At 31.1% G+C, this 25,143-nt stretch overlaps 2 protein-coding genes across 7 annotated transcripts in view; both read left to right on the forward strand.

Moving 5' to 3' along the window:
* The window catches only part of LOC119612853 (cAMP-dependent protein kinase catalytic subunit 3), a 34,184-nt gene extending 33,884 nt beyond the window's left edge, over positions 1 to 300 (forward strand). For both annotated transcript variants that reach the window (XM_037968730.1, XM_037968729.1), the window contains exon 7: positions 83 to 300. In XM_037968730.1, the coding sequence (XP_037824658.1) occupies positions 83 to 208 (126 nt within the window). In that variant the 3' untranslated portion in view covers positions 209 to 300. The remainder of the gene's footprint in view (positions 1 to 82) is intronic.
* A 5,950-nt stretch (positions 301 to 6,250) lies between these two features.
* The window catches only part of LOC119612854 (serine/threonine-protein kinase BRSK1), a 38,431-nt gene continuing 19,538 nt past the window's right edge, over positions 6,251 to 25,143 (forward strand). For all 5 annotated transcript variants that reach the window (XM_037968731.1, XM_037968732.1, XM_037968733.1 and 2 more), the window contains exon 1: positions 6,251 to 6,662. The gene's annotated coding sequence lies outside the window, so the exon portion shown is untranslated. The remainder of the gene's footprint in view (positions 6,663 to 25,143) is intronic.

Consider the following 25,143-nt stretch of genomic DNA (forward strand, 5'->3'; position numbering starts at 1 on the left):
GAAAATTGTTTTTTTTTCTATTAATAATTCAAAAAAACAAAATTTTTAATAATTTGTTCTTTTGTTTTTCTTTCGCCCACAGCCACCCATTATTCCCGAAGTACAATATGATGGCGATACCAGCAATTTTGATGATTATCCCGAAAGTGATTGGAAACCCGCCAGGGCAGTAGACCAAAGTGATTTACAATTATTTAAAGATTTCTAATTAGTCTAAATATTAATTTGCATTAATTTATTTATTTATTAATTTTAATATAAGTCTGTATTTATGATAAATTGAAGAAGAAAAAAAAAAAACAAAGCATGAGAAAAAAATAATAATAAAACAAAATTTAAAAAGAAAACCAAATTATATAACATTATAAACAAAGATGCTATATCCAATAAATATTTATTAAAAATAAATTTCAATTGTTTATTAAATTAAATAAATGAAATGTTGAAAATTTGTTATCACATACAATTAGCCATCAAATGAGTTAATGTTGAGAATGTGTACATACTACTTATGTATGACGGGAAGAACTCTACATGATATTAGACTATGGATAAAAATTATTAATATACTATAATAAAAAGATATGGGTTGCCAAAAGATTTATAAAGTTTAGGCATGCATACACTTATTGAATAAATCCCTTTTTCCTGAATTTCAATCGAAATTTCTTTCAAATGACATAACTACAAAATCGCTTAAAAACGACAACTTTTTCCTCTCCTTTCTTAAAGTCTTTACTAAAACGGGGGTATGTTGAAATGTGTAAAGCAATATACTTATATGATTCCCTCTAACTCCCACTGGACAATAAGGCGTCAATAACAGCTGGTCGCCAATAGACCATGTTGTGTGCCGTAGTCTTTGGAAAAGCCTAGGGTGTTTATTTCGGATTTCGGTGAATGTTGACAAGTATTACTTAGATTACCAGCATGTCAACCTGAATGATATAAGGCATTTCTTCTTAATAATTGCTTGGCGTTTCTATATATAGTACATATATGTACAAACCACTGCCACTTGCGTTTATGTACTACAGTAGCTGTGAATATTAGATCAACTTGCTATATCAGATCCTTATTTCCGATGGTTCTAGGTAAAACACTAAGTTCCTTGGTTCCGAAAGTTTGGTTTCCTATTTGCACAATCATAAAGAAGCATTTACTGAACGTTTACTTTGAAAATTTTGAAATTAATGTAAAGAATAAATTTGCCTCTTTGTCATATCTCCAATTCTTAAATGTCCAGATACATTGACAAGTATGTATTTCCAGGAATTCCGTTTTAATGTTGCTTATCTTGTCAGTTGATTTTACAACAAACTCTTTGCTTTTGATCTCTATTGAACTTGAAATATCTTGACAATATACTATATAATCACCATAGAAGGGTGAGGAAGTCTTCCTTTGTTAAGAACGAAGAATGTGGCATGATCATAACTTCCCTTAGTCAGAAATATATGCAAATTTGTTAGTTTTTCTATAACGCTTTCTCAAAATCTATACAAAATAGGTGGATCTCGGAAGAGGTAGAGCATTAATGGGATCTACAGCCATTCTTTGCATGCACAGTTATGCAGAGAAGCATTAAGTTTCCCAAGTTTCGTTATTAAGAGACAATCCAATATGTTGAAAAACAGTTCCTTCGATTATAATTTTTCTGATAATACGAAAATAAATAATATGATCATCGTTGTTATTTCGGGTATTAAGTCCATGTTTGCCCTTTAAGTGTTCCAATGATTCATTATCAAAGCCATTCTTAGCATCCAGGTATTAACAATTACAATATCATCACGAGTCACTTGTGTCTGTCCGACACTGCTATCCAGTCAATTAGGATTTTATTTTTATATCCACCATCAAAAAAGATGGGGGTATATTGATTTTGTCATTCCGTTTATAACACATCGAAATATTGATCATAGACCCACAAAAATATATTTTTTATGGGTCCTATTAAATTCTAAAACGATCTAGCCATATCTGTCTGTCCGTCCTTCTGTCTGTCTGTTAAAAGCACGATTGAGGCCGAATGGAAAATGGGCAATATCGGTCTACATTTTTTCATAGCCCCCATATAATTGGCTCCCCGAAAAACAGCTTTAACAGTCATAACTGTTTTAAAAATGTGAGTATAGCGATGAAATTCGACATAAATAAGTTTCATATGAACCAAATTCACTCTACCAAATTTTATGTGGATCGGTCCATAAATTACACTACGCCTCATATATGGTCCCCTCCAAACAATGACGTTAACGCTCATTACTGGCTTAAAAATACGTGTCTAGGGCTGAAATTCGATATATGTTTCTCACGATCAAAAATCTATCTACCTAATAATACCGACATAAGCTAGTTTGTTATGAGTTAAAATCTCTCTACCAAATTTTATGAGAATCCATCCATAATTGATCTTGCCACCCATATAAGGCCCCCTTCAGAATATGACTTTAACGCACATTTCTGGCTTAAAAATGCGAGTACTTATAATTATAATTGACCCCGATTGACCGCCCATATACATATGTCCATGGTATAAAATTTGGACAAATATAATTTGTTTTTAAAAATTAATATTTTGGTAATCCGATAGGGATGTGTCCATAATTGACTTAAGCCCTATTTCAAATATCAACCTAATGTTTTTAGGGGAACGTTCCATTTACGTCATATGGTTTGATGGTGGGTATAAAAGATTCGGCATAGTCGAATATAACACTCTTATTTGTTCTTTTTTTTTCAAAGTAGTCTGTAATTTTTACGTTGTGAAGCGATTTTTCAGATTTTCAATAACAAACAGTACTGAATGGTTTACGTGCTAGTTCACTACACGCGAAGAGTCGAAGAGACTCCGTTTTGACCGCACCACTCCACTCGTCAGATATAGTATTTATAGTATTAGATCCAGCCTGTTGCTGTGAGAAATCTGAGGATATCATTGAGCCTAGACTCAGATATCTCACCAAGGTTAGATATGAAGTAACCTTGGTGAAGCAAGGAAGCGGTTTCTCTTTACGGCTAAAGCAAGGCATTTACAGAGGAGATGGAAGACCGTTTCTTTCTTTTCCCTGTCTTTGCAACTCATTGAAAGGGAGCCCAAGCCGACTTGCATGTCTGCCTATTACCCAGTGTCCTGTTATTACTGCTATCAGCCTCGATATGTCCCGCCTACTTCGGTTTATAAGGTGTCTTGTGCGTTTCTCATTGAAGGAGGACCACAATAACTTTGCCCCTTTACATGTGTCTAGAATATTCCACCAATTTTCAGCCTTTTGAAGAAAGAATCTGAGGATATTGCTCTTGAAAAATCTTAACGGAGTTGCTACTTACTGAAACGGCGTTGGAAATGTCAAGAGCAGATCTTGTTCTGGCAAGCTCATCTCATTCATTACCATAGTAGTCCCTTCTTGCATTGCCTATGTTACCGCGAATATTGAGGTCACGTAATATCCTACAGGCTGAAATTATTGCAAATATTTCAGCCTGAAAGACAATACAGTTGTTGGGAAGACGGTGGGATATACTTACCCCAACTTCTTCACAGAAGACAACAGAATGAACACCACAGTTCATTTTAGAAGCATAAAGATTCTGGTGGTATATTCTCTCGGTAGGTTACCTCTACACCACTCGCTCCTGGAAGGAACTTTGACTTTGAATACTCTATCAAAGTCCGTGTGTGGGGTAATATAGTCGGATGGTTGGTTCACGATTGGAGGTAACAAGCTTAGCGTGTCCATATGTTCTTGATCTCCACCTTCCGGATGAGTTAAGCCTTACTGCGCTACAAGCAGATATGGCCATTATATGTAGATCTATAGGTAGGATGTGCAATATACTGTTCAGAGCTTCTGAAGGAGTAGTTCTTAGAGCACCTGTTATCCCAATGCATGCTGGTTTCTGAACTTTGTATAGCTTATCTACAACAGACTTCTTCTTAGTTGAAGTCCACCACACAAGAGATCCGTATGTAAGAATAGGACGTACTATAGCTGTGTACATCCAATTGGGACGAACAACGAATTTTTCCGAACGAAGATTCGTCGTCAGAAATAGAACACACATGGGTATATGAAAATGTACACAATTATTGCGTATGACGAAATTCGTCGTACGTAACGAACTATGCGATAGGTTTATTTCTATTTCTTACGCAGACGAACGACGAATTAATTGGGGAAAATTGTTTTAAAACAAATTCCGGTAGCCCGAATTTGCTGAAATTGGGCGGTTGTGAGTACAGCTAATGACAATACAATATTATGTTTGAATATTCGAAAATTCGAAGTTATGTTCGAAAATTTTTTTATGCTCTTAAAATAATCTCTGGGTCATAAAAACTAAAAATAAAATTTCCGAAAATTCGAACTTAAGTTCGAAAAATTTTTAAAGCTATTAAAACCAATTCTCGTGGCCCGAATTGTCTGAAATTTGGCAGTCTGGAGTACACTTGATGACACTACAATGCTATGTTGGAATATTTAAAATTAAGTTCGAAAATTCGAAGTAATGTTCGAAAAAAATTTTAAGCTATTAAGATAATCTCAAAATTGGGGATATTCACAAAAATATAAATTTAGTTCTTTTCGAGGCCAATTTCTTACATTTTCTAATTTCGAAATAATGTTCGAATAAATTTTAAAGCTGTTAAAATTATCTCAAAATCGTGGAGATTCACAAAAATGTAATTTTTGTTCCCTTTTCTTACTTTTTCCAATTTCGAACAAACAAATTTTGAAACGAATTTGCAGTACGAATAATTTGATTGTGTTCCATTCGACGAATTTACGCAACGAATTTTTGTCGACTAGTTCGTCGTGCTATACGAAATTCGTCGTTCGTCCCAATTGTGCGTATACCATAAGTCCGCATTTCATTTCAAACATCTTACAGGTATAGTTGGCGACCGTGGCCTTCTTGACTCTGTGCTGGAAGTTGAGTTTCCATGATAATTTGGAGTCAAGAACAATTCCTAGATATTTGGCATTGTTTGATAAGAGGATTTCGCAGTTTTTTAATCGAGGCAAGTTGATGCTTGGAATCTTGGTCTTTGTTGTGAATAGTACCAGTTCTGTCTTACTTGGATTTACTCCTAGACCACTGTCTGTGGCCCAGTTACTGAGTAGCACCAAAGCACTAGACATAATCGCTAATCACGTCTGGAAACATTCCTTATACCAGTATCACAACATCGTCCGCATAAGCAACAACCTTTATCCCTCAGTTATCCAGTCCCATAAGAATCGAGTTAACAACGATGAGCTAAAGTAGTGGAGAGATTACGCCGCCCTGTGGTGGGCCTCGTTCCACTTGTTTGGACTTAACGCTATTACCAAGAATTGCAGTAACTATTCTCGATTTCAACATAGTTACTAACCAGTTGCTGATATGCTCCTCAACATCTAGATTAGCAAGAGCTTAATGAAATGCAGAAGTATTTACGCTATTGAAGGCACCTTCTATGTCAAAGAAGGCTCCCATAGTATATTGAACTGTACCGAATACTAATGAATATTTTGGCTGAATTTTATTAATTTTCATTGCTGCGTTTTAACGTGAGTGTGTTTTAAATATAAATTAAATAAAATAATTTTAAAAATGGGGATTTTTGGGGACTTCCAGCCTAAGATTTGTGACATAAATCAAAATTTTTCTGGCAACACTGTTGAGAACATTATTATGTTATATTGCGCCATCTATGTTTTATTAAAAAAATAGATTTCTATATTTGATTTTCACTTGCATTAGCCACTTCTTAAACCGGAAGATAAATAGTTAATTTTCCACCACAAGTGATTACAACGAAAACTGAAATGTTAATGATGCTAAAGACTTGCATATTTTAGGGCACATATAAATGTTACTATTCACCTCAGGTATAATAAAACTATGGGGTTGTTGAGGACAGTTGATGACGTCATTGTGTTTAATATACATATTCTTAAAAAAATATTTTAAATATTTCAATTAAATAAAATTCAAGAAAATTAAATTAATTAAAATAATGTAAAACAATTTATTACTTATTTATAGATTTCGAATTTGACCCAAGAGGTGAATTTTGCAGAAACAGGGTGTTTATAAATTTTCAACATGTTAATAATTTTTGGTAATACGCACACTCAAGCAAATTTTTGACATAAAATCCTGCAACAAAACGTCAAAGGCAAAGCTTTATTCCTTGTAAAACACAAACACACCTACACTTGAATGAAGACACATTTATTCTCTACTCCTAGTTACCCTTAGCTGTGGTTATACCAGCAAATCAGTTTTAACTCATTTGTCTTATAAAACACTTGCCTCTCCCTAGTAACGTAAAAAAGTGTTAATTACATTAATAAATTTAATGTAAAAGTAGCAGAAAAGAAAGAAAATAAAATAAATTAAAAGCAAATAAAATACAAATAAAAATTAATTTGAAAAATCACTTGATTGATTTATATTTTATTTTGAATTGATATAAAAAAATTTACAAGAAAAAAAAATACAAGAGGTGTGAAAATAAGGAAATTTGTGAAAAAAATCCATTACTTACGTGTATATGAAATAGAAAAAATACAAGAATAGTGAAAAATTTAGTGAGAGCAAGAAAAAAATCGAATATGTCGAAATGTCTGAAAATCGAAAATGTATATTAAAGTGTTTTTGAAAAAAATGTAAGTGCTGGTCTATTATGAAATAGAGAAAATAAATTCATTTTAATTATAATTATGAAAAGTTGAAAAAAAAAACAAGAAAAAAAAGTTATAATAGAATGAAATTTTTCATAAACAAATGCCAATTGAAACAGTGAATTGCTGCTAAATATGCACATACGAAATACTCGTACATCGTACATACTACATATACTTTTCAACATATCGATTTTCAACCAAACCAACACAGAGCAGCAGGAAAAGAACCAAAAAAAAAAAAAATAATAGAAAATATTTCTTAGGTGTGTGTGTGTGTGTAAAAACTCATCATGGACAACAACAAACATAGGTACTCAACACTAGAATCAGAGCCGCCATGGAATAAAAAAAGCCCCAACATAAAATACGGACCATCAACGTAATCGTCGTCATCATCATCATTGCCATCAGTTTTGTTTGCTGTTGTACTATAGATGTTGATTTTATTTGTTCCATACAACCAAACAAACAGACCGACAAACAGTCAACCAAACATCTAACAATCAAATATTGAGTTGGTTTTAATTCAGTCAACTAAATTAAACAAAAAAGACAAGAGAACTGAACTAAACAAACTCACATCCCTTCATACATACCTAAAAACATACATACATACGTTTGCATTATATAAATAATGTAAAATATTCAAACACTCTTACGTACATATAACAAAGAATTTAATTATTATTGTAGTTAGAGCCAAAGTAGTAGTAAAAGAAGAAGAAAATACAAAAAGCCCAGCAATAATAATAATAATAATGAGGAAAAAAACTGTAGTGAATTAAATTGAATATGGCGGATGTAAATAGTAGTGCAGGAAGTAAAATAGTCACGAGACTTTTTTTTTCAATGCAGGGTTGTATTCCATTGTTTGTGTGTTTATAGTTTCATATTTAATTGCTTAAAAAATAATCATAAAATGTAATGAATCCCATTAATTGCCAGTAAATGTGTACATATTTGAATAGGTCAAAAACCCTTGGAAATGAATAGCTTATTTAAAATTGGTTTATTTTTAAATGTCAACTTAATTGTTAGTTCGGACGGACTAAAAAAACATGTTAAAAGTAATTAAATAATTGTTATTTTATTCCATTGAACAGCTATAGCAGCTGTGTTTTAAACTTGTTTTATTTTATTTCTTATAAAGGGGGAGAGTGGAGCTTGGGGTGGTTAAGCATTACAGACAAATGTCAAAAACAACCCCTCCATGTGATTGTCAATGTTTCTTTTTTTAGTTTTTTTCTTTTTAAATCGCCCATTGGGTGTGTTTTGTCCTTTACTTTATGCTATCATGTGTGCATGTGTGTCTGTGCACACAAGTTAGTTTCCGCATTTTGTGCTTTTTTACTGTTATTCACTTCTCATTTAAATTTTACTAGACAACAATTACTGTTGTTTTCATTGTACACTCATTCTCTTTTTTTCTCTCTATGTCTGTTGTAATTCTCATATACTCTTTTCAGTTGCTTTTTTTCATTCTCCGAGTGTGGTGAATTTTGAAATTGTCTTTAATTTAACTTAAACGACTCCCGCCTTAAATCTTATGGAATAAATATAAAAATACACAAGACATTAAAAACATTCCTACGCGTTTCATTATCCATCCCTTCTTCCATTCATATTGAATTTTCACTCTCCCACATACCCATACTTTTAACTTGTGTATATTATACTTATATATTTGTTCCATATTCCCAAAAGTATAAAAATAGATTCGATTCATATTTTGAACAAACAAACAGACATACAATTCAATTAAATACACCTGTATTTTACTTTCTTCAACTCATTTGAAATTGTTACTTACTTTCCTAACTGGCATTGAAAGTTTTTTGTATTTACATTAAATAATTGTTGGAATATGAAATTTATGGCAATTAATTCAAACATTTATTATTCCTTGTTTCTGATATGGTACTTAAGATTGTAATGTTATAGATAAGAATATTTGAAAATCAAGCAGAAATACATACATACATACATACATACATACATATTATGTATGTTAATTTTATTTTAAAATATATCTCATATTTTTGTTATATGCATGTATTCTCTTATCCAAGAGTTGTTATTTGATCATATTAAATGTATTCAAGTGCTCTTATTTTTTTTGGCAAACATTCAAAGAACAAACAATCTCTGTAAGAACTTGAATTAATGGTTGCAACAAATAATTTTTGTTTTCTACACTACCATAGCTCAGTGCCAGATTTTCCCAATCCCAAAAGTTGTTCAATTTTTACGATTTTTATACCCTATACCACTTTAGTGGGGAGGGTATATTGTATTTGTGCTGACATTTGTAATACATAGAATTAATGGTCCTATACCAACTTTAGGTATACCAATTGAATACTATACTCAGAATAATTTTCTAAGTCATGTCCGTCCGACTGTACATGTAAAATTTTTTATCAAACGACAGATCGCAATTTTGAAGATATTTCTATGAAAATTGGCACACATATTACTTTTGACCCAAGGACGAACCCTATTGATTTTGATTGACATCAATAGATTATTCCACCTAGCCCCCTTACAACCGGACCCTCTGAATTCGGGGCTAATAATTAAGCCAGACATACTTATATCTCTCCAAAAATAGGCACAACTACGTTTTATATTTATAAGCTTAAATGATACTGAAAATTTCACAATGATCGGCCCATTTTTGGCCCTAGCCACTGTGACCAGGTCTCAAAAAATGTTGCGGCTAAATCCCATCCAAAATAATGCTAGAAAAAATGCTAAATTGATTTTAAAATGCCAAAAAAATGCTAAAATTTTTTAAGTGTTTTCATGAACAATTCATAGTAATTTGTAACTGAAATTCATTGTAATTTATAACAAGTAAGAAAGTATATTCTGCCGTGGTTGACCATATGAGTATAAAATTCGATTTATTTTTCTTAATAAAGCATTTATGTTGAATTGAACCTTGGTTGCGATATATTTAAACTAATTTTCTGAGAAAGGCTTTATACATTTGTATATGTATGGGGGCTAGGTAAAATAAAGGACGGACTTTAACCATTTTTTAAAGGTTTTATCATTGGACCAAAAAGCATACGTGCTTATTGTTTAGAAAATTTCAGATTCAGAAAATGATTCTTAACCGATTAGTATACTTAAACGTAGTATAGTGGAGTAGGGTAAAAAATTAAGTTCCGTGGAAATGCTAAAAATTATTTCAAAATTTTTGTAAATTTAGCAATATGTAATGTCTCTAACTTTAAAATATTTCTGAATGCAAAAATTACATTAAAACTCTATTAATTACACTAGTTGCTCATGGTATAAAACCTATATGTGTTTTCGGAAGGAAAAGTATAATATTTCTAGTTTTACTTTTTTTATATAAACAATTTTATTTGTCTTCCTCAAAACACTTTAAAAATGGTTTTCATGTCACAAAAATATTGAAAATTCCGTTGAAATAATTTTAAATCTCGGTGAATAGATGTCAGGTTTATAACTCATACTTCCAAGATTTTTTCGGAAAAATATATATGAGAATGTATGAAATGAATTGAGAGATATATTCAAATCCGTAAGTTTGTAATTCTGGAATAAATTGTCAATAATATTTTCGAAATTTATGTATTTTTTTTTTAATTAAAAAAAAACATGACAACAAAATTACTAAAAATTTGGTAAAAATAAAAAGAACAGAAAGTAGGATGAGAAAGTCTTAATTATATATTATTGATTTTTTCTAATACTTATTTTCAATAAATTAACAAGAACTCCTGAAGGATGATAAAAATTAAAACCTCTTTATTTCGTATAGGAAAAAATAAAATTTGTTAATTAACCATCATACATAGCCTTTTCCAAAATTATATGTTTCATTCCATGAGCAAACTAAAAGTATTAGTTTGTATAATAGCGTACTGAACGTATTTGTAAAAATGTATGAAATCTCTTGAATTATTTCTATCACCTCGAATTTAGCATTGGAAATGAGCATTGGGTTCCAGAAAAATATTTTAGAATACAACATTTTAAAGTATTCACTTGTATTGGCGTAATTTTAAGTTATTTATCTTCATGAATCTTTTTGCATTATTTCGAATTACAGTGTAAATTATTACATTTCTCATATTTCTTGTTGCTTGTGTTTGGGTAGACATTTAATTCTGATTTTTCCTGTTAAACCTATTTCCAATATAAAGCTTTTTTGCAAAAATTTGTCTTTTTTTTTGTTTATATACTAAAATTGCAAAAAAAGCTAAAAATGCTAAAAATATTTTATAAAAATGCTAAATAAAATGCCAAATGCTAAATTAAAATTTTACAGCTAAATCAAAATAAAAAATGCTAAATCTAGCTGCAAAAATGCCAAAATGGTCACACTGGCCCTAGCCCCATACAAAGCCACCCTTTGAAAATGGTTTGAACGTCGTTAATTCCCTTATAAACATATGGTCGGCTATGCCCGACTATACATTCTTACTTGTTATATGTGTATGTGATCTAAGACTTCCAGTAGCATGGATACTTCAGAAAAAATGCGATAAAATGTTTGCTCGTGAAAGAATTTTACTCCTAAGTTCCTCTTACAAAATTGAATTTGTCTACTTACTAATAGAGGGCAAATAAATAAGTAACTCCTATTTGGAATAAGATGTTTACACAATTTAAATTGCTTATAATAGTATATTAAGTAAGGATTAGAAATTACAAAATCTTTATGAAAAATATTTTTTTTTCAAGTAATATTTATCTAATATGTTTTATAACACTAATAGTTGTATAATTCATAAGTGAATCTTTCAATTGCAAACTGTATACACTGGCGGTATGCATTGACATCAAAGGCGCTTTTAATAACGTGCACTGATACTCTTATTAAATCCCTAGACCAGTTTTATGTAGATCAGGTGCTCCATAACTGGATTAACTACATGCTAAGGAACAGGTGGATGAGCTGCGAGATGTACGATATTACTATCAGGAAAAAGGTATTTCGCATTTTGTCACCTCTACTCTGGGTTACCACGATTAATAGCCTCCTAAGGTCCCTAACTGAGAAAGGACTTAGACCTGTCTGCTATGCAGATGATGTAATACTTTTAAAGGGAAATGATCCAAATTACTTGTGTAGAAGAGCTGAGGAGGATCTGAATACGGCCTAGAGATGAGCTCAATCGAGAGGCCTCAATGTTAACCCGGCGAAAATCTGTCTTTTCACAAGAAAGACAAAAAATTCAACGTATACTGAACCTTGCTTCCTGGTCAAGAAGATACCGTTGACAGACAAAGTTAAGTACTTAGGTGTAATTCTCGACCGGAAATTAAAATGGAGGCACCACATAGAGGATAAGATCAACAAGGCACATCGGTGCTGGGCGATATGTAGGAGAACTATAGGCATGAAATGGGGTCTTAGTCCTACTATGACAAATTGGCTTTATAAAAGTGTAATTAAGTGTAATTGAAGCTTATGCTTCAATAATCTGGTGGACTGCTTTGGACAAAAAGTATAATATGAAACTACTACAGGGAGTTCAGCGTACATGCTTGGGCATAAGTGGTGCCATGTGTACTTTGGAAACGTTGCTAGATATTCCACCCATTGAAACATATTTAAGATATGAGGCGGCGCTTACAGCCGAACATCTCTTTACTTTAGGCGAAGTGGCCCAAAACGGTTATAGGACACGTCAACAATGTATACTGGACACATTAGAAGGTTGTACACAATCATTGGACGTGCCTGATCGCATACCAGACACAGAATATGTCGGAAACTTTGAAACGCTGATCCCAGATAGAATGTCTTGGTTAAGCGGAAAATTAGAACAAATACCAGTAGAAATCCGGATGTTACACGGATGGCTCTAAATTGGGAGATAAAGTGGGCCTGGGAAAACAGAAATTGTAAAAAAGCTTTAACTGAATACTCTCCTTGAGGTAAGGTTTACATCATATGGGTACCATGCCACTCGGTAGTAATCGGCAAAAAAAGGGCGAATGTAATAGCTTTAAAGGGAAAGGAGCGCACAACAGGTCCTATAATGGCCTAGGTGTACTTCTTCGGATTTGATGTACAATAAATCCTCCTATCAACCTAACCTAACCTTATAACACTAGCAATATAGCCTAAATGGTCGTCTATAATGTGTATTTTAGTTATAATGCTTATCCTATCGATCAAAATGCCATTCATTATAATCTAAAAAACCTGAATCTATTTGATGTGAATTTATTGATAACTTTAGCTTGAATAAAGTTTAAACCGGATATTACAGCAAAACTAATTATTTCAAAGAGAAGATATCCCAACATGGCGCAATTTTTCCAGGGTTTTGAAATTATCATGAGACTCAGTTATCGATTCTTAAGTACAGGTTTTCCTAAAATAAGTTTATCTTTTAGATTGAATTTGGATCTAACAAATAAAAGTATGTTAAGGAAATAGCTGGAAATTAAAGTTGTTAGAAAACAAAAATCCATCAGCAAATTTTTCAATCCAAAAAAACATGTGCGCTGTTTTTAGTTGATTGAAATAAAATTTAAAGTAATAATATTATACACAGTGTTTCCACTTTGGTTATTATTAACCAAAATTGGTTATTTTTATTTTGCATGTGTACATGTGAATTATTTTTTCGTTTTGGTTATTTATTGCAAACAATTGAACTAAATGCTGTTTGCTTTTATTCTAAAAATAAAATTAAAAAATAACTTATTTTATATCTAGTTTTAAAGCAACTATGTTAATATACATATCGTCCTGTTTTGAATTTTGGTAATATGTGGAATCTTTTTTACTATTCGAAATTTTTTTATTACTGCAATTTGTACATCTACTGGTTATACTTATGTGCACAAAGGTATTTTTCGATATCTTAATTGGTTTAGTATTTAGCAAAAGTACCTATGCGTTTTCCACATATTAAATGAATAATAAATGAACAACGTGAATAATGGATCTTCTCTCTCCTTTTGGTGCATCCATGAACTTAAAATCACTTTTTGGGTCGATTCAAACTCGTCCGTCCTTCCGTTAATATTTCTATTGGAACTTTTTATGTAAAGAACTCGCGGTACTTATATGAAAAAAACGAAGTAGGCTGTATTTCGCATTTCGATTTTTATGGAATTTGGTGGGAATAGTCTACGTACTTAGCAGATTATGTCCTCCAAATTTAATTTAAAGTATAATTGCAACTTCTATACCTATTTGAAATTTTGCATAAACAGATACTGTGCTAATTTGCCGAAATTCTAAGATAAGAGAGAATTAATAAAGTATTATCTGCTAATTGATGCAAGAATAGTATCACAATATCTTTAAAGTATTGATCAACTGATATTTTTAAGTAACACAGCTAAGGAAAATTAAATTGTATTGTCTACAAAAGTTGTAATAATATCTAATCTCGTACGACGAACAATAATCGCGATATATGCAAATATTTGATACTCATGACCTGTGACTTCTACTAAATATCTCACCATGACTTTTAGTTATTTATTTACATTTTCCAGATGATGTTGTATACTTGTTTTTATTTTACCGTCTTAAATTCTAAATTTTGGTCAATTTGACGGATAATGTGGATAGATTACGTTTACAAATATTGCTGAAGTTATGAATGTAAAACTGATATATTTTGCCAAAATATTGCTTGGTATTGAAAATGCGAAATATCAGTCACAATTTCCCATAGCCCCATATTATGCCCTATTCAGAAAATTACTGTATTGCTTAAAAAAGCATGTATAGCGATGAAACTCAATATAAAAAAGTTTTTTTGGAAATGTATTTGTCAAAGTTTATGAGGATCGGTATATAATTGACTATATCCCTCATAAAAAGTCTCCTCAGAAAATGGCTTTAAAGCTCATAACGTACTGCAATATAGCAACAAAATTCAAGATAATCAAGTTTTGAAGAAACTAAAATATCTCTGTCAGATTTTATAAGAATTGCTCCATAATTGACCATACGTCTCATATAAGATCCCTTACAGAAAATTACTTTAACGCTCATAACTGTCTTCATAATTCCAGTTTCGCGACGTTTTGCAATTACTTGTAATTGTAATTGAAGTTTTGCCAATTACAATTATTTGTAATTGCAATTGAAGTTTTGCCAATTACAATTACTTGTACTTTTAATATAAAACTTTTGTCTTACCAGAATATACTAAGTGTGGCACTGTGCATAATGGTGAGGGTATAACATGTTTGTGCCGATATTTATAAAACCAAAAAATATGAATTCTATTTGGACACAATGATGTTAATTAGTCAATTTCAGTCAAAGCACTAATTGAATAAAATAAACCTCATTATACACTCACATGAATAATCATATCCAAACTAGTGCTGAGGGCAAAAACTATATTTATTAATCTCTAATAGGTTTAATATTTGTTTGTACATTGTTTTATCTCAGAAAACTGGGAAATTTAGATAAATTATTTTCAAGAGCTCTGTCCTGGGTTTTCAATTGAGGCTGAAAGCCAAAATTAATCCCATATACGCTTAACGTGATATTAGTTGCCAAAGGTTACATAAATCAGTTTACAATTATCTCGCTTATTGTGATTCCTACGTTTTCTGATGATACTACAATCTACATATATATAAAAGAGTAGCGTTACTGACTGATTCATCATCGCATAGCCCAAACGGCTGAACCTAGAATCATGAAATTTTGACAGTTGTTTTTGGTTATGTAGATCTACTAAAGAGGGATTAACAGAAGGGTAAAACAGGTTTTCTTAATTATATTACCTCATATTAGTGATAAAAGAAAAATTTCAAATGCACCTGTATCTACTCTTAAAATAAGCAGATGGGTGTCTGGTATTTTTTTGAAATTCGTAATTTTAAGGGGTGAAAATGTGTAACAAATATGATTTTGGTACCTTTTTGGCCCTTTATAACTTTTTAACTAATAAACAAAATAATATTTTTGTAAATATTTGGAATATATCTCCCAAAATTAGAAGACACCTGTTTCGTACTTTTTTAAAATTCAGTCCTTTTTGGGCGGAAAAGGGAAAAAACTGTATTTTTGGTACTTTTTTTTAGTACATTAAGAAAACTTTTTCGATTTATTGAAGTATTCCTATTAAATTACGTACTAACGCTGTAATATTTATTGAAACAAAATTTTTGCTATTTCACTGGGGAAAAAGTACCAAAAAGGGGAAAAACGGGAAAATTAATTTTATTCAAACTCATTGAGCCAATTTTTACAAAATTTATTTACTCACACAAAATAAGCTATTGTTATATTATTTTAAAATTCGGATACGAAGGTATATATAGGACCAAATTCGAATAAATTGTTTGGTACTTTTTAAAAGCACAATTTTTCTGGAACAAATGAATGCAGATTTGAATCGTTTGAGTTTGTGATATATAGATTTAAATACGGAACATTTTGTAAACTTAATTCTCAAGAAAGTATATTTCTAAGTGAAAAGAGGAAAAATTGTACAATTTTTATTAGTACTTTCCACTAAGGTAGAATTTATTCCACTTTTGGTAAATTTTCTTTCTCCAAATGATACTCTTTGTATGTTCTATAATATGAATTCAAAACATATGATTATTAAACATACACGGTCCTCATTGAATAAGATTCTTTAAGAGAGAACTTTTTAGTACTTTCAATCTCATAAATGGTACTTTTTGAATTTTCTAAAATATTCAACCTAGGAACATAAATTTTAACATACATGGTCTTGAATGAATAATATTCTGTAAGTGGGAACTCTTGGTACTTTTCCATTCTACAAATGGTACCTTTTGGTTTCTTCTCACGGTACTTTTTCGATTTTCCGATGGTACTTTTTGATATTTTTAGGGTATTGAACATAGAAATATAAAATTTAAAATGTAGGGATCTTAGTGAATGAGAATCTACTGAAAGGGACTTTTGGTACTTTTTCATTCATCAAATTATATTTTTTAGTAATATTGAATACAGAAACATAAAATTTTTGATTAAATGAGAATCTATAAGAGGTATTTTATAGTACTTTTTTTCAAATAGTACTTTTGAAATGTTCTATAATGTGGAAGCTAAACAAATGAAACTAAAAATACAAGATTCTTCCTGAATGCGAATTTATTCACGTGATACTGAACGTAAAAAACTGAATTATTAAACAAATGTTCAATCAATTTTAATTTTATACAAAAGTAAACAAAATTTTGTATGTTTTTAATTTTGGTTAGGGTAGCGAAGCAACCAGGGTATGCTTGTTACATATATTGCAATTAAATTTCCTACATTTTAGTTGAAGATTACACATGCCGACAAATTTTTAACCCAGTAATCAAAGTATACATTTTGAATTGTTTAAAAATCGGCTGTAGTTTCTGAGATATCATGCGTTTCAGGACGGAGAGAAATCGTTAATGATACAAAAGTACCATTGTTTACCTAATTTAAGAACTTTTAATCAATTTCCTAAGTATTTATGTAGTACTCAATCGTTATCGAATTGTATTTCGATTTAAAGCTAATCAGCTTTCGATACTTAAGAACGGAATAAGAATCATTAAAAAGAAAATCATTTTTTGAAGGGCCAGTCTAGTTATATGTATACAATTTGTGCAAAAATATTTAATGGTATAAGATGCAATCAATATATAAGCAAACTTTTCTGCTAAACAATTGCTACTCGATGACATTTTTCGTTTATTCTTTTTTTATTTAATGGCGCTAAGGGTTGTTTTGTAACAAGTCTATGAACTTGGATTGCATCATCGATAAAATTTAACCTGTTTAGATGAAATAAATAATAGAACATATATAGATACTATACATACATACATACATGTGTATGTATATTGAAACCAACTTTCATAAAAAATACATGCGTCATATCCAAATAGTACAATGTTTTAATTTACTAAATAAATATTTAACGAATATTTTGTTGCGTATATTTCCTCTTCAAGTTTTAATAACATTAATTACAATCTTTGTCATACTAATGGCCATAACTTCATATAAAGACTTTATAAACAAGTTAGAGTGATATTCGGTTATGCCGAAACTTAAATAAGCTCCATCAGTAGGCTTTTTGAAACCCATCTAAATACACAGTTTCAGAGTTTGAATAAATTGTGAAAATTTAAATTTTGCTTCCATGATGGGGGTGCTATCTTTTAAAAATTATTTAGTAGTTGCTTTATACACCTCTATGGTGCTAACTTTGATCAAGTCTATAACTAGTGTATGGACCTGTTATGGAAGGTATGGCCAATCCGAACAAAATTTCGCACAATGATTTATCGATACACAGAATATACTATATCGGATTTTGTACTTGTATGTTAATAAAATATGTATATGGAAAGGAAATAGATCTTATATGAGAGCTTTGACTAATAATGGACTGAATACTTATGTCAATTTTTATAGCAATTTCTCCTTTTGGCAATGAAATATGTGCGGCTAAGTAATTTTCGGAAGTGGACAGTATATCGGAGACCAGACAGAAAAATTTAGAAGTGATTTGTATATATCAAAAACTTATTTATGAGGAATTTTAGTCCGGTATCTTTATTTATCAATGAAATATGCGATTTTTAGAAGTGAATCTTATATAGGAGCTATGACCAATTATGAACCGATCCGGAAAATATTTCTCAGGGTGGTTTATATCTACTTTAAACACATGCATAACGAAATTTATACCGATATCTTCATTCAGTAAAGGTTATCGTAAGTGGGCCATTATATGGTAGCTATGACCAATTTATAACCGATCCGAACCGAAAAAATGTGGTAGAGTCAAACATGTATACACAAAACATATTTATGTCGAATATTCCAATATCATTATTTCTTAACTAGTTATGTGCTTTTAAGTGGTTTTCGGAAGTGACCAAATATGGACCGATCCGGAAAAAAATTCGCAGTGTATTTTACATGTACTCTAAACACATTCTTGTTGCATTTTATACCGATATTTTCATTCAGTAATGTGTTTACGTGGTTATCGGCAATAGGCCTTATATGGGAGCTATGCCCAATTATGGGCCGATCCGAAAAATATAATTCAGAGTGATATATTTATACACAAAACATATTTATGTCGAATATTATTCCAAAATCTTTTTTTTTTTAATTTGTTATGTGCATTTGCGTGATTTTCAGAAGTGGACCTTAAATGGGAGCTATGACCATTTATGGACCGATTCAGATTTAATATGATTTCTGTTCATATTATATACATACATATGTGCAGAATTTCGTGCTGATAGCGATATTTTTGTCGAAGTTATTAACGATAAACTCATATTCGAGATTATGTGCCTTTGTATGGGGGCTATGGGAAATTTTGGACCGATTGTTTTGAGTTTGAACATAATTGATCCCTGGGCAAAATAAATGATATGTAGAAAGACAGAAGGACGTATGGACGGACGGACATAGCTAAATAGACACAGAATTCGATAAGGCCCCGGAATATATACATATATATTTTGTTGAGTTTCAGATTAATATTTCTTTGTGTTATACACGGAATGACAAACTTATATGTATATACCATTTATAACCACTGATGTTGGTGGAGAGTATAAAAAACTACTTTAAGTAATTTTAAAATTCTGCGGTCAAAATTCTAGGGTATTCATAAAGATTTTAATCTTTTATTTTAGGTTTATTACGCACATTTTCTATACAAAATTTCTAAAGTAAACCAGTTACAGCTTTATTAAGCATTTATGGTACAAATTATAAACATTTCATCAAAGCCTGATTTAATGAAATGACTTAACGTTGCACAAGATTTGCTTACACGGTTGACAGATCTAACAATATTGTCAGACCTAGCAATTTACTGACAATTACCTGACACAGTATAGATTGTCAATTCACACAGATGTAAGATATTTGTCAGAAAATCTGCCAATATATTGTAAGCCAATTGTCTAACAATTTTGTCAGGCAAAACTAATCGCACGTCATTTAGATACAACACATAAATTTGGTTCTGTAGTCATTGATTGATTGATTTGATATAATATAGAACTAATTTTGATAGAGCCTATGTATAACAAATTGGTGGACCTTTTATGGGAGCACATGATTTTTATATACACAAAAAACCGAATAAAGTAGTTATACATAAATCTCTAGTAGTCGATTTCGAAATAACGTTGATCAAAGTTCAATTGTATTTTAAACTTAGTCAAATATTCTGGCATATTGTTTTTGGGTAACCCTGGTAATAAATAATTTCCAATCTATATATATAAAAATGAATGTGTGTTTGTTTGTATGTTTGTATGTTTGTATGTTTGAACGTTATAGACTACTAAACGGCTGAACCGATTTTCTTGAAATTTTCACAGCATATTCCTGCATGTCTGGAATAGGTAATAGGCTACTTTTTATTTCGAAATTTCAAGTGGGCGATGAGCCACGCCCACATTAAGAAAATATAAAATCCGTATATTTTAGATAATATAACAGTTAGAGTCCTCAAATTTTGTCGGAGCCACTTTAGTGTCAATATGATCATTTAGGACAAAAAGTAGGCGGACTAGCATTAGGGGGCGTGGTACCTCCCATATAAATTAAATACAAAAATTCGTTTATCTGGGAAACTAATAGAACTAAATTCTTAAAATTTAGCACGAAGAACTTTAACATCCATATAAACATTTTGGGTAATAAATTGGCGGACTACCCATGAGGGGAGCGGCACCTCCCATATTAATTAAATACAAAAATTCGTTTATCTGGGAAACTAATAGAACTAAATTCTTAAAATTTTGCACAAAGAACTTTAACATCCATATAAACATTTTGGGTAAAAAATTGGCGGACTACCCATGAGGGGAGCGGCACCTCCCATATTAATTAAAAACAAAAATTCGTTTATCTGGGAAACTAATAGAACTAAATTCTTAAAATTTTGCACGAAGAACTTTAATATTCATCTGAACATTTTTAAGGAAAAAAGAGCGGACTTTCATCTGGGGGGCTTGGAGCCCCCATATGAATAAAATAGAAAAATTCGTATATCTGAGAAACAATTAGAGCTAGAATCATTAAATTTTACTTGAAGAACTTTGACATTCACCTGAACATTTAGAATATAACGGGCGGACTTCCAATGGGTTACTTGGTACCTCCCATATGAATTAAATACAAAATTTCGTTTAACTGGGAAACTAATAGAACTAGATTCTTCAAATTTTGAACAAATTATTTTAATAATCATCTGAATATTTTGGAGGAAAAAGGGCGGACTTTCATCCGGGGGGCTTGAAGCCCCCACATGAATTAAATTCGTATATCTGAGAAACTATTAGAGCTAGAATCTTAAAAAAATTTTACATGAAGAACTTTGACATTCATGTGAACATTTAGAGAATAACGGGCGGACTTTCAATGGGGGGCTTGGCACCACATATATGAATTAAATACAAAATTTCGTGCATCTTGGAAACTCTTATATTATTCAAATTTTTTGTAGATAGATAGAAATTGGCGATAGATAGAAACTGGCGAACTTGCAATAATTTGCTTGACATCTTTTATATGTAACATATAATAAATCTGGTATTTATTTATACATATTCCTTTTAGGGTAGCAAAGCACACTGGGTATAGCTAGTAAAAAATAAATGATGGAGAACACATCTATAAAATCATACAAACACTCGTATAATATTAGACGACACACACAAAAACATACGCTTTGAGTTAAAAACAAGAGATTGATGACGGTAATTGACTTTTATTGTGCCGTCACTTATGTTGCCTACAAGTATCCGACAGGTGTTCTATTTTGTAAAATTTATAATAAAGTTACGTTTTTATTTTCATTTTTATTTATTTATTTTTTTTTTGTTTTTTTGATGGAATATTGTTTTTACTTGTCCGGTAAACGGTAATATTAAGTGTCAATTTATCAATGTGTATATTGTGTGTGTTCTTTACTATGAGGGAGAAAGTATGTGTGTATATGTTTGCGTTAGCAAAATAATTTCCATATTTATTCCATCAGCCACAATGTGGTTCTATTGGAATGAGTTTTCTAAGTTTAGTTTGTGGTCTATGACATTCATTGCGTGCTGAAGAAACGTTACTTTGAGGAATAAAATTACCATAGTTAATGGAATTTTATGTCGAATTTTTGCAAAGAGTTTTCAACATGAGTATTTAATTGATTTGATTGTGGCCACTAAACATTTTCTTGTACGTATTTAAATAATTTTTAAATGGTTTTTTGGTGTTTATTAAAATTTATTAAAATGCAATAAGGAATATGAATGAAATTTATTCTGAATTTTTTGTTTGTGATGATATTATTATTGGGAAGGGTATATTGTATCTGTGTAGATGTTTGTATCGCATAGAGTTAATGGTTCTATATCCACCTTTAAGTATACCAATCAGCACAAAAACAACTGAGTCGGTTAAGCCATGTCCGTCCGTCCGTCCGTCCGTCCGTCTGTCTGTCTGTCTATCTGTCTATGTAAACTTTGTAATCAAACTATAGGTCACAATTTTGAAGATAATTTGATGAAATTTGGTGTACCTATTACTTTTGACCCAACGACGAAGCCGCTTAATTGTTGATATCGGTCCATTATTTCACCTAGCCTCCATATAACCGGAACCCCTAAAATGGGATTTGGAGCTCATAATTATCCCAAATATAGTATGTTTGTATATCCCTACAAAGCATAAATGATGCTTGTAAAATTTGGTAATGTGAGGCCCTTATTCGACCCAAGCCCCCTTACAAAGTCCTTTCCCGAAAATGCTTTAACATCGTTAATTCCCTTATAAACACGTGCATTTAAATAAAATTCGGCATAATTAACATTTATGTCAAGGTTTCGGTTTGTATAATACTTATTTGTTTTGAATATCATCGCTCTACTCGTATTTTCAATTCATTCATAAGCGTAAGAGTAATTTTCTAAAGGGGTAGGGTCAATTATGAACAGATACCAAAAAAAAAAATTTTGTATAACTTGTTTATGTCGAATTTCTTTGCTGTACTCGTATTTCTAAATAAACAAAACCCTTTCCTGAAGTGAACCTTATATAGGGGCTAGGGTCAGTTATAGATTAATCCTCATTAAATTCGGAATAAAGAATTATGTTCCTTACTATAAACTTTTCTACGTCGATTTTCATCGCTGTACTCATAAAATTTTCTTAAGAGGACCTTATATGAGGGGTAGGGTCAATTATTGACTGATCCCCATAACATTTTGTAGGCCGATTTTGGTTCATATAAAACTTGTTTACATCGAATATCATCGCTGTACTCGCATTTGTACGGCAGTAATTAGCGTTAAAGTGATTTTTTGAAGGAGGCTTATATGGGGGTAGGGTAAATTATGGACCGATCCTCATAAAATTTGGCAGAGAGATTTTAGTTCCTCTAAAACTTGTTTATTTTGACTTTCGTGATTTACTGGTATTTTTAAGAAAGTTGTGAGCTTTAAAGTAATTTTCCGAGGGGAACCTTAATGGGGGATAGGATCAATTATGGACCGATCTCCATAGAATTTGGCAGAGAGATTCTAGTTCCCCTAAAACTTATGTCGAATTTCGTTGCATTGCAATTATTTTGAAGCAAGTTATGAGCGTTATAGTCGTTTTCTAAAAGGGACCTTATATGGGGGGTGGGGTCAATTATGGATCGATTCTCATAAAATTTGGTGGGAGACTTTGGTTTCCTTAAAATTTGTTTATGTCGAATTTCGTTGCATTGCTATCATTTTGAAGCATGTTAAGAGCGTTATAGTCATTTTCTGAGAGGGAAATTATATGGGGGATAGGGTCAATTATGGACCGATTCTCATAAAATTTGGTAGGGAGATTTTGGTTCACATAAAAATTGTTTATGTGGAATTTAGTTGACATACTGCTGTTTTTAAACCAGCTATGACTGTTTACACCGTTTTTCGGGGGGCCACTTGTATGGGGGCTATGCCAACACATGGACCGTTATTGCCCATTTTTCAGTTATTTTTGTCCATGCACTGCTTTACATTTATCTATATATTTTTCTATACAATTTCACTTTATCAATACACAGAAAAAAGTTTCATTAAAAAAAGATTGTAGAATAAGTTCTATTTAAGAACTTATGACAGATTAGTAGATAATGGACTTTTTTCTGCAATTTTTTCATTGATATCGTAGATATTTGACAAATTATGATGTGAGGTTTTAACTTATCCGGTTGATAACACAGTGCAAGACGAAAAGCATAATCATAAGGACACCACTAAATAATATTTCAAGTGCTTCTCCAAATTAGGCGTATACTTAATATTTGTAATATCAATAAATATTTAACACGTATACGTCAGGTGTCGTTTATAAAAGCAGTGCAATTTCACAATGTAAAACTTTCAACTTGAAATTAAACAAGTTAGAGTGTTATATTCGGCTATGCCGAATCTTAGCAAACTATTTTTTATTAAAACCCATTTACCTATGTAATTTTTAGATAACTCGGCGTAAGTTTTGTGAGGGTACCATGGACTTTTTACAGGTGCTATAACCTATTATTGGCCGATATTAGAGATGCCAAACAACTTAGGAGAATGATTTATAAATGATTTATAAAACATAATCTTATCGACTTTTACAATATCTGTTCGAAATATTTCAAAAAGTTCCCAATTACATTCCAAAAAGTGGAATGGAAAAACTACTCTGAATATGAAAGACAGCTTTTAGAAACGTCATTAAGTTGGACATCAGTAATCTGCTTAGATTCCTATTTTAGTAGCCATTATTATGAGTTTTTACTGTTGCAGTAGGAATTTCGTTGAAAGAATCACAAGAATCTGCAGTCATGAACTTTTCACAAAACATGTCAATAAAATCATAATTCAACTGAGCAAGTTCAACAAAACAATACATTCAAATAATAAAAAATAAATTGCAAGATACACGAGTGAGCATGTGCTGCATGCATGTTTCTATCAAGGACCAAAAAGGAAAAAAAAACAAACTTTACAAAATTAGGACATTTAAAATACAGTCGAACAGGATTAAAATGAATGTTAACTGTTACAATGAAATAAAATTAGATTGTAAATATATGTATTTTACTTATAAAATACTTATAAAAATGGTTTTAATGAGAAACAGTATATTATTTATTTTATTAACTTTGTAAACAATTTTGGGAAAAAAAATGTTTATTGCAAAATTAAAATAACAATAATACGGATATACTAATTGGCTGGTTTTCGAATTTAACTTTTCGATTTATTTTAGTTCGTTCTAATAGTATTCGATTATACATGCTTTTATTAAGTGTTATTGCGTATTTTTTTTTTCTCTTTGGAAAAAAAATTTCCATTGTTCAAGCTTTTGTCATATACAAGAGAAAAACCAGTACATGTAACCAACAAAAACATGCACACACATACTATAAGGTCATAAACCAACACTATTTAAAGTGAATATTAAATACAGATT

Source organism: Lucilia sericata, unplaced genomic scaffold, assembly GCF_015586225.1.
Source record: "Lucilia sericata isolate MDLA Ls3-8-SP2 unplaced genomic scaffold, ASM1558622v1 Contig001849F_arrow, whole genome shotgun sequence".
NCBI lineage: Eukaryota > Metazoa > Arthropoda > Insecta > Diptera > Calliphoridae > Lucilia > Lucilia sericata.